At 42.2% G+C, this 11,646-nt stretch overlaps 1 protein-coding gene across 1 annotated transcript; it reads right to left on the bottom strand.

Annotated features, from left to right (window-relative positions):
* Positions 1 to 334: 334 nt before the first annotated feature.
* On the bottom strand, positions 335 to 10,239 carry LOC306948502 (uncharacterized protein; the record flags this gene model as incomplete). The annotated part of the gene is made up of 6 exons (XM_079538141.1): positions 335 to 5,893; positions 6,141 to 6,322; positions 6,763 to 6,966; positions 8,086 to 8,246; positions 9,118 to 9,271; positions 10,179 to 10,239. The coding sequence occupies 6 exons, from the start codon at positions 10,237 to 10,239 to the stop codon at positions 335 to 337; spliced, it is 6,321 nt and encodes a 2,106-aa protein (XP_079394267.1).
* Between the last annotated feature and the right edge of the window lie 1,407 nt (positions 10,240 to 11,646).

Raw genomic sequence — 11,646 nt, 5'->3', positions numbered from 1 at the left:
CTCATTCTTTTCAATCAGGACCTTAGTATGGTTAAAAAAATACATGATATGACTTTAACATACAAACTCATCAAATGAAATTCTGTATTCTATTTACAGTTTAAAATATTGAAAATGAAGGTAAAAGAGATTGGAAGCATAACATCATACCACTATCTACAAGTAACAAAGTTAGAGCAATGGCAGGAGAAACTGGTGTGAGTTTTTCTAGGAAAACACAGATTACATTCAGCATATGTGCACGTTCAAACTTGCCTTTGCCATAACAGTTCTGAGATCCTGCAAAGCGGTCTACTTATCTTGAAAGCTACACAGTTATTGAAAGAAATGATTCCTACAGCCAGCTGTCATGTTCTCCACTTGCAACTGCAGACGTTTTTTTCTCTACAGTTCCATCTGCATTGGTTGTTTCTCCTAAAACTACTACTAAACTTGACAGAGTGGTGTGAGGATCAAGTAGTTTCAGAAGAGGTATGTCCACCTTTCTTTCTTGAAAGACGCGGTTCTGAATTGTCATGGCTAACATAGAGTCTATGCCCAATGATGAAAGTGGAGTATTCATGGCCAGTTCATCTGGGTTCAGTCCAGTGAGGTCAGCCATCAGTGAGGTAATATAGTCTTCAGACTTGACTGAAGCAGTATCCTGGACTTGAGATTTCTCAGGGGGTTCAAGCTTGCTTCCAAATTCTTCTAACATGAGTGATGTAAACCGATTTTTAAGTGAAATAATCCGAGTAAAAACATGATTAAATAAAGTTGTAAAATTTAATTTGACAACAGCTTGCTGAGGGTTATTTGAAAGTAAGCTCTTCTTGAGATACTCATGAATCTCATGCACTTCCAGAATATCTATGCCCTTGGATCCCAGAATGTTCTGAATCTGGTTTTGATTGAGCAATATGCCGAGGTTCAAAGCACCCCAGTTGATGGACTGGCCAGAAAGACCACAGTTCCTCCTGTAGAGGCAGAAGACGTCCAGGAAAGAGTTTGCAGCTGCGTAGTTTGCCTGCGTGGAGTTTCCTAGAAAGGAAGTAACGGAGGAGTAGCACACAAAGTAGTCAAGCTGTTGGCCTCTTGTAGCCCAATGGAGATTTAGGGTCCCGGCCACTTTGGGGCTTAGCACTTTCTGAAAGTCAGCAAACTTCAGAACTTCAAGACGACCATCATGTAAAACAACAGCACTTTGAAAGACACCTTTGATTGGACACCCTTCAAATAATTTTGCAATGATCTGGAAAGCTTCCTCAACATTGCTGGTCAAAGTAATGTCACACTGCACAAACACTATTTTGCTGCCTTCATACTTCATCTGCAAATCCCTCATCTCTTCTTGCTTCTCCTTGCTTGGAATTTTCCTGGACAGTATTGCAATACACCCTCCTCCATTCGCCGCAATGAATTTCACAGTTTCAAAGCCAAGGCCAGCAAGCCCCCCTGCTACTACGTAAACAGCGTTCGGCTTAAATATCTTCTTCTCAGATCCATACAATGGGATATCTGAAAGAACAGGGATGTCCTTCTGCTTTCGCAGTACAGCAAGTGGGACGGATTTGCAGGTAAAAGAGCACACCACAGACTGCGGCCTTTCAAAGTTCTCAGTTTGCTGGAAGACAGAGCCTGGTAGATGTCTAAACCGTTTCATATCTAAAGAACCGATCCACACCCGCACCGCCTTTTGGAGTTCCTTTAGAGATGCCTTCTGGAAGATACTGCTAAGGATGAGAATATGAAAGCTGATATGTTCATGATCAAGTCCACTGACGCTCTGAATACATTCCGATTGCTGATGGCCACATACTATCACCACATCTTTCAGACAGTACATGTGTGCGAAATCCTCCTGAGACAGTCTCCCTACTGAAGGAAGAACAACAAGGGCATTGCATGCATTTATATGCTGCAACATATCAGGAATGGGCCTTGCAAGTACTGTTTTCCAGCCCACCTCTTCTGCTGCCACAGAAAGAACACGGCATAACACTGATGATGGTTCTGTAGAAATAATTCCCAAAGTTCTGCCGTGCTTCCCCTTGGGTAACCTCTGGTTTAAGATCTCCCATGCAATGATGAAGTAGGACACACAAGGGACGGTCTGAAAGCACGGAAATTTCTTTACATTTAAACAAACAGTTCTTGGGACCTGAATTCTGGATGATGCAGCTGCCGGATAACATGAAACCACGCGATCACCCACTTTAACCTTCTTCACAGCTGTGCCTATTGCAATGACTGTGCCACTGAAATCAAGAGCTAAAAGTCTGTGTTTGTCTGCTGCTTGGGAATTCCAGTAGAGTGCATTGCCAAAGTTACGACTAGAAACACTAATGGGAAAATAATCTTCAGAGTGGATACAGATCTTATCCACTTGAATCTCAACACTTTGATTTTCCAGCTGAGTAGCAGTGCTGGTGGATAGTTCAGCAGACAAGTCTTTTGCTGAGTATGGATCAGCAGTGTACAAAGTGAATGTTTCTGAATTCTGGAGAGACCGTACACGCTGGCTGTAATCTTCATCTACAAAAGGAGTGCGTTTGATTTCAGATGCATAAATTCTTCCTTGGCTGATGTAGACTTCCGGATAATCCTTTCCTCTGTATTTGACAAGGACATCTGATAATGTTGAGATGTCCAGGGAGCTGGAAGAGCTGAGGTCAATTATCTGAAACGTGATTTCTGGAACTTCAACAACACAAGTTCTGGTCATGCCATGCAATGCAAACCCACAGTTAACGTGGTCTACATTTCTTTCTGTTGTTCTGTAGCTGATCACTCGGATTGAACAGGGAGACCTTTTCTCTCTTAACGCCACGATAACTTGGCGATAGGCTTCACAACACTTGGAGAGCTGGTCGACCACCTTACTTGGGAGCTCTTCATTCACCTTTTGAATTCCCCACAGGAAGAGAACTTCATCGTAATCCTCAACCTCTGCTTTCATCTTATTCCCTGCGTGGGCTTCCAAGAGGGATTCCCAGTCTTCATACATAACATATCTGGAATCGGGATGCAAATATTTTCTGAGCTGCTCAGCTATCCCAAATTTGTCAGCAAACACTAGGACTCTAGGCACTGCTTCTACATGACCAATCATCTTTGACGGAGAAACTTCTGACCACTTGTTTTCAAACATGAACTCATTGTCTCTGGAAGACGCTGGTTTCATGAAAGTGATGGCAACACGCTTGAGTTCAGCCAAAACGGACCCGTGTTTGTCCATGAAGCATCCACAGACCTCAAAGCAGTTCCCAATGGATTTGCTTGTTCTCATATATATCATCATTTCTTCCTCCAGAGGTCGCAGCACCACCAGGCTGCCTATCCCTGAAGGAAAGCCTGCTCTGGACTGCTGCGTGCTCGAGATCATGACAGCAGTCATCTGCATAAAACAGTCCAGCAGCACTGGGTGGATACAGTAGCTGTACATCTCTCCGAGAGTCTCCTTGTTCACCTTGATGCTTGTTATAGCTTCCTTTAGTTCCTGGCAATAATGCACATCCCTGAGCTGCCTGAATACGGAGCCATACTGAAAGCCAATCTGAGACAGTGCTTCATAGACCTTCTCTGTGCTAATCACTGACGTGCATCTGTGATAGACCTCTTGGAAGGAGATGGTGCTTTCTTCCACAACAGCCTCAGGCACCTTTCTAACTTGGCCTGAAGCGTAAACTGCGTTGGAGGAAGAGAGTATCTCAAAGGCTGTCGCTGCTTTATGTGGACTCAGATTGATATTCAAGACTTGGGAACTCTGTGTGAGAACGCACGGCGCTGAAAAACTGACGCTCATCTGGCAAGCACTCAGAGGCATTTTAGGTCCTGAGCTGCTCATCACGCAGGCCAGACCAAGCTCCACATAAAAAGCACCAGGAACTAAAGCCACACCGTTGTTCTTGTGCTCATATAAGTAGGATGTGGTGTCCTGGGAGAGCAGGCAGCCAAACTGCGTGTTGTCACTGTTGATGACATAAATCAAAGGATGACCAGAGCCAACGTCTCTTTGGTTTGCTTGTTGGCGGGTATCCAGAGAAGCCACAGCTCTTTTACGATCAAATTGATATCGTGGAATGGTCACTGGAATGCTTTGATATCCATCATAAAAGTGGTGCCAGTTGGGATTATAGCCCAATTCAAACAGATTTCCAACCAAACTAAAGAGTGCCTGATGCTCTGCATCAGACTGCAGAGAAGGGAAAACCTTGGTGACTTTCCCTAGAGTCTCTTTTATATTTCTCTGCAACACTCTATGAGGACTTATTTCAACAAACACTACATTTTCCCTGTCTCTAGCTGCAGTTGCTATGGCTTGAGTGAAAGCAACTGGCTCACGAGTATGCTGGGCCCAGAATTTGCCACGAGTGAAGTCATTTGCAGAAGCAGCTGCCCCGGTCAGAGTTGAAATTACTTCAACATCACCCTTCTGTTCTTCTAAAGGCTCTATGCTCTGCTCCAACTCCCCAAGTATCACATCCATGCTAGGGCTGTGGTAGGCAGCTGGGACATTCAAGACATGAAGAAAGATGTTTCTGTGGCTGAAAGCTTCTGCTAAATCTTTCTGGACCAAGTCCACATCATCTGGATTTCCAGACAAGGTGCAGGAAACTGGGCTGTTGAAAGCTGCAATGCACACCTTTCCCGAGTAGCGATGCAGATGTTCAGCAATCTCTTGAACGGGGATGTTTCCAACCACCAGCATTCTGCCCCTGGCAGTCTTGGCCTGCAGCCTGCTCCGGTGATATATCACTTTGACCGCATCTGCCAGGGAAAGGTAGCCTGCAAAATGTGCTGCGGCAACTTCCCCCACGGAATGGCCAACTGCAGCCACTGGCTTAATGCCCCAGTACTTTAGAAGAGAAGCTAAGGCAACCTGCAGGGCAAAGAGCATGGGCTGGGAGAGCTCTGGATTCAGCAACTCCTTTGAGCTGCGACCTCTTGCTGGCAGAAGGCTGATGGGAGCGTGTTTGCGAAAGAGCGCTTCTACTTCCTTACACTTGTCTCTGAACACCGGCTCTGAGCTCAGCAGTGCCTCACTGAACTCCTTCAGTGTTACGCCGTTGCCACAGAACACAAACACCAGCTGAGGCTCCACCTTTGACGTGGCAAAGTCAGTGCTTGCTGCCGACGTAACTTCTTGCTGCAAGTGTCGGAGAGAGTTTGCCACAAATGCTTTTCGGTACCTGTAGTTGGCATGGCTTCTTCTGCAGGCAGATGTATAGGCCAGGCTTGGCAGAGTTACGCAGTTTCTTGTACTCAGATGCGCAGCTGTGTCTGCCATTGTCATCTGAAGGGACTTAGCTGATGCTGCGGACAGCAGGACTAATTCCAGCGGCCTCTTAAAGGCAGGAAGAGGCTCTGGCTGCTTAACCTGCCTGACTACAACATGGGCATTGGTTCCTCCAAATCCAAAGCAGTTGATGCCAGCTACTCTTCCGTACTCACCGGAATCTTCCCAGGGCTCCACCGCGGTGGGAATGGCAAGGTTTAACTTCTCTGTATCGATGCTGCTCATCTCCTTTGAGTAATGCAAAGATGGAACAATCTTTCCATGATGCATCATCAGGAGCACTTTGATCAAACCTGCTGCTCCAGCAGCTGATTCAGTGTGGCCAATATTTCCTTTCACCGAACCAATTTTCAGAGCAGGAACTTGTGAAGGTCTGTTTCTACAGATGACATTGCCAAGGCTTTCAGCTTCCGTGGGGTCTCCAGCAGCAGTTCCCGTCCCGTGAGCTTCAATATACTGCACAACTGAGGGATCCACATGACCTTCATAAATGCTGCGCAGTAACTTCTCCTGCTCTATTTGAGACGGCCTTGTGATCGGCGTTATAGACCTACCATTCTGATTGACTGCACTGATGTTTATAACACCCCAGATTTTGCTGTGGTCTTCCATTGCCTGTTTCATAGAAACAGAAAATCATCTTTAATCATATCATGCTTTATCTATCTGCGAGGAAAAGAACCATCAGTAAGCTTACATTTGTGATCTTTCCCACGCTAGAAGAAAAGCATAAATGTTTTCCTAATGCTAATAAGAAGCTTATATTAGAAATGCTTTTTGCTACAGTAATTACAAGAAATGGATATACAAAATTCAGGTAAGAAGCCAGGCTTATTTTAGGCTTCTTCACAAACAATCTTACCTTTTTCAGTGGTTTGAGGAAAACAACACCACAGCCTTCTCCCCTTCCGTAGCCATCTGCCTTTTTGGAAAAGGGTTTACTCATTCCATCTGGAGAGATCATTTTTGCTTTACTGAGAGACACAAAAGTACTGGGAGCGATTATGCTGTTCACACCACCACAAATAGCTGCCTCACAATCTCCTGGAGTAAAACAGAAACATATTCCAGTTGAGATGTTCAAGGTCACAGAAAGAAACACATTAACTGTAACTTAGTTGATTGAAAAGACAGATATTACAGAAAGACTTCACTGATACTAAAAGTTAGTTGTGATATTTTAATTGTTGAGATTGGAATCTGTCATTGTGACTGGTTGTTGAAAAAGTACCCAATACAATTATCTAAAATTACATCAGGCTATGTTAGAGAAAGTAACAGAATTCCTCACAGTAAAAGATTACTGCTTCTGCAGGTACAGTGCATATTTCTGAGGCACTGGAATCCATTAAAGCACCTACTGGTGAACATGAAGGTATTAATCACATCTCAGGAAGAATAAAAACATGAAATATTTATATCTCAGCAATTTCATACAGCATTAATTCTAATTTCTTTGCCTACCATCTCTTCAGTCCCATTACCTGATTTCATTGCTCGCAAGGCATAATGCAGGGCAAAAAGAAATGATGAACAAGCAGTGTCAATTGTCAGCGATGGTCCAGTCAGATTAAATGTGAAGGAGACCCTATTAGCAGCTATGCTCATTGCTGCTCCTGTACCAGCGTAATGATTTATTTCACTTACTGATTTGTTTCTTATGATTTCAAAGTCTCGATTCATAAGGCCTGTAACAATACAAATACGTCATGTTACCCTGAGTGAAGAAAAGGGATGTATAGCACTGAACTTGACACCATGTGTATGTTTTTCTGTTTCACCATTAACCTACTTAGCAACACAACTTCTATGGTAAAGCTTTTTCTACTCAAGTCAGAAGACCGTAAATTACAGGCTTGTTCTGCTGGTTTAGGTCATTGTATGACACAATTAAGGTATACGTAGCCTGTTTAGACCCTTGAATCTCAGTTTAAGAGTAGTTGGTTTGTCTTATCTATGATAACAGATACAAACAAGTTAGAGTGAGGACAGATGGAATGGAACAGAAACTTACAGAGCATTACCTTCATTTCCTCAAATGCTCCAAGTTAAATATCACAGTGAAAGCCATATCAAGTGTTCTTCATGTATCTTTAGTTTGCTCACTGTGATCCAGGAAGTCAAGAAAGAAGTAGAAAAGAACAGGACCTGTGTCTGGGGCAGCATTTGAACCGCCTCCCTGGGAACACAGATGCCTGCACTATAGGAGGATCCCAAGTCCAAAGGCATGTGTGGAAAATGCAGTACATCTCTATAGAGAAGAAGGAATAATTCCCTCAGTGTAACGAGAGCATATTCCAGACCAGAGAGCAACATAAATAGCTCATCCCTATCCTTCATCAACTATCCTGGACAGCTCTGGAAATAGACACACACTACAACAACCAAAAACAGATTCGCTTCTTGGGACAATCAACAGTTGGACAAGTGCACCACGGTAGCATACTACTAACTACAAGATGATCTTAACCTCAAAAACACCTTAACCACTGGTACAGTGCTAAATACAAAGGTGTCAGACTGGCTTGAGAGTATCAGTCTTGGAAAAGGTTTGGGGGTTTGGCAAGGTGAAGACTTTAACTGTTTTCTGTCAACACCAGTGCATCAAGATATTAACGGGAACATCTAAAAGTAGATGTGTTAATTATATAATAAATTTCTAGAGTGACCTAACAGTCTATCTTCACCAAAATTTTCCAGTAGTGTCATAATACAGTAGCCTTAAGGTTACATATGCAGTGTAGAAAGGGGTGTTTCATTTTTATGAGGGTAAAAGGGACATTCTTCTTCATGAAATTATGTCTTACCAACAAAAACACCTGTTTTGGTGCCATTGATGGCTTCTACAGGGACTCCTGCATCCTCCAGCGCTTTATATGTACATTCTAAAAGTAATTTCTGTTGTGGATCCATGCTTTCAGCTTCCACATTATTAATTCCAAACAGGTGGTTGTCAAAAGTGTTAAATCTAAAATAAACAGAACAAAAAGAAGCACAATATGAATAAAATACTCATTTAAATCTAGCCAGATTATTACCCGATATTTATATACACATAATTCCCTAGCATGATGAACGACTGACTCGAGTCAAAAGGGAGAAAAATTTATTTATTTATTTATTTATTAATACATGACAGTACAAGCCCAGGGAAAAACAGGACTGACCATGATCCAGTTCTGGATTTTTATGATACTGGTCATAAGAACAGTACACCTTCACAAGCAAATCAAGAGCATAAGATCCCTTTCTTGTTCATTTAGCAAACGCAAATTTTCTTACTTTGTAATAAAACTCTCACAGCTTTATTTTAATTAGTGCTACATGCCCCAGGAAGCACAGGATTAGGGCCTGAGGTCCAGCAGATCTGGTCAACCTTCAAACTGAAACTGGGCAAGACTCCTAAGGCAGACTGTACTCTGAGTCCATACTCTGCCGCATTCTTCCACAGGCCATAACTGGGCTTTACAAATCCTTTGGCAGGCTGTAGCCCACCTCAGATCTGAAATGCACACCTTCATACCTAACGCAGGTGCATGTGTGTACTCAAAAAGTACACATCCATTGCACGACTGGTTGCATCCCAACACATGACAAGAATGATCGTAAAGTTGCATTATGCATTCAAAGATCGTGGCCTGCAAAGAAATGTGCTCATAACTGTCATGATACAGGAACTCCTGCAATTTGAAAACTATAAGTTCATTGTGTGAGATGAAAGAAAACTGTTTCTACGTCCAATTCATAATATCTCCCTGCAGCTTGCTCTCTCTGAAAGGCTGGACACATCAGACTAGATACAGAAAAAAATCTGTGGCACAGCACAGTAACACACTCACTCATTGAGAAGAGCAGCTCGTGTTGTATACATTTTTCCTGGCTTGTTACTGTCTGGATCGTACCACTCTTCGGTATTAAATCTCTCTGGGGGGATTTCTACTGTGCAGTTTTTGCCTTCCTCCAGCACTTTCCAGAAATTCTCAATTCCTTCACCTGTTGTACAAATATGGCAAAAAAGATTACATTATGCATTCCCTTTTGTCATGCTCATTCAGAAAAACACATTCTGTTACCTGAAACTCCTACATATAAATCTAGGTAGCTGAAATGTAATTGCTACAGACAAACAAACCATCATGTTTTGGTGACACAAATATGGGAAGGAACGACTCATCTTTTCACTACATGCTTAAAAGCAAGTTAACCCACCAAATTAATTCCTTGAAAACTCTGAAGATTGTTTAAGAAAAATAATATGGCAGATAGCAAAATAACACGGCATCAATGTTCCAACACACATTCCATCTCCTCCCAGCTTCAGCTTTCTCCACTATTCGTAAGTCCTCATCCACGCTCACTCTGCAAGCAGTGCTAACCTGTTACATGACCAAGTACTGACCAGCTCAGCTCTAGCTGATGTGGGACATCGGGCACCGGAACTGTCAGGAATAGTTACTGGACGACAGCAATCTCACCTGAGGCTAAACACCCATGCTCAGTCCACCAGCCAGCTACCTAAATGTCTCCATCCATCTAACCTAACAATACAAATGTCCCTATGGATGCACAGTCCTACACCTGTGCATGATCATCTGGCCGGTGCACGTGCAATAACCCCAAATCATCCCTGACACGTTTGGTTTGTCTGCATGAGTTTCATGCATGCAGCTCAAAGCCCTGCCCACAGCGAACACTGCAGCTCTCGCTCTCAATGGACAAATTCAAACGAACTCATTTTCACCATAATGAGATCATTCAGAAAGATCCTACAAGTAGCAAAGCCATGAACTCTGCCAAATTAAGGGGGAAACATGCTATTTTACTCCACATCAATGCTAACAAGTGACTGTGCTTTTCAATATTCAGTCAGCATCCTGCCTTCTATTTACTCAAAACTTACCTCCGGGAAAGTTGCATGCTATTCCCACAATAGCAATTTCATCTCCTGTCTCCATCTTCATCATCTGGGCAGCACAACGCAGTTAGAAACAAAACTCAGATCAAACAACTTTACATTAACCATAAGATAAATATTAGTTTAAAAGATGATCTTCACGTAAGTACACATATTTGCTCAAAGGATGGCTTATTTTGAATGACTTATTTTTGGCTGCAATGAGAAAGGTGGCCAACCTGAGGGGTATTTCTCATTCACTCTACATTTAGAGGAAAGTCCCTAACTAATTCCTCAGACTCCCTAATCCACAGACACTCTTTTTGCTGTTTAGCCTCAGATACACCCATCACCACCTCGTCTGCTCTTCAGCGTAAAACACAGTTACCAAGCAGGCTCTGCATGTTACCAGTTAAAGTCAGACCAGCTAAACAGTCAACAAACTATCAAATAAGGGAAGGAACAAAAGTTGCTTCATCCACACTCTGAAAAAGCGCTTGGAGAGAAAATCCTATTCTGGGCATTGCTTTGCTGGATCCCATGGCTGCCTGGCTTTTCTCTGAATTGCCTTCCGCTGGTGAAGTTCCATAAGAGAACTCCCACAGACTATGCTCAAGGCTACCAACAGCTAGCGAAGAGATCTCTGTATTCCTGACAGTGGTCAATCTCCAAATAGCACCACTACAGCCCCTGGAATCGCTTGCCTTGCATCCCACCTGCAGCTTCAAGGAGAAAGCTTTTGTTGAGGAGAAATTTGAAACAAAACAGTGACATTTTTTAACAACGTAATGGTAAGGAAAAAAATTGTATCAAATGAAATTTCTCAGAATAGATTTGAAAGATTTTGTTTGTTTGTTTTGTTTGTTTGTTTAATTCTGGAATTCAAATTGGGAGACAAAAATGAGTTCAATCTAAAGAATGCCTGCCTTGAGAAATTAAAACCACTGTACTGATTCATAGTGTAAAAACTTTACTTCACAGTGCTATTAAGGGAGATAAAGGTAGAGGGCAACTAAGGAAATATAAGATCTGGCTTTCCAGGATTAAATTCTATTTTAACAATCACGATAATTTTTAAATCCCATACAAAAGAAATCTTTTATGTATTTCCAAATGACAAATGCTTATAATACTGGAAATCCCTTCCAAATAGTCATTAGTAATTATGATCATAATGAGATCTAAACACACTACTGTCTTGGGACCATTCTCTACACCCTAGTCTTGGGAGTTAGTTTCTGTTTCTATTAATCTCATCATTAATTTATATTTTGAATTTCAGTTTCTATTTATTTCCATTTCATAGTTTATTTAATTGTGGCTAAATTTCCTTTTCATTTCTACTTCCATTATATTGATTTCCGTATTACTCATACATTGTATTTATATTATATCCCTATTTAAATTTCACAGCCAACCTAAAGTTGGCAAACACAGCCCAGCACACATACAAACAAAGCCCAGCACAGACACT

The sequence above is a fragment of the Tetrao urogallus genome, assembly GCF_951394365.1.
Source record: "Tetrao urogallus genome assembly, chromosome: 7".
Lineage (NCBI taxonomy): Eukaryota > Metazoa > Chordata > Aves > Galliformes > Phasianidae > Tetrao > Tetrao urogallus.
The sequence above is the reverse complement of the archived record's forward strand: the minus strand, read 5'-3'. Positions and strand labels throughout refer to the sequence as shown.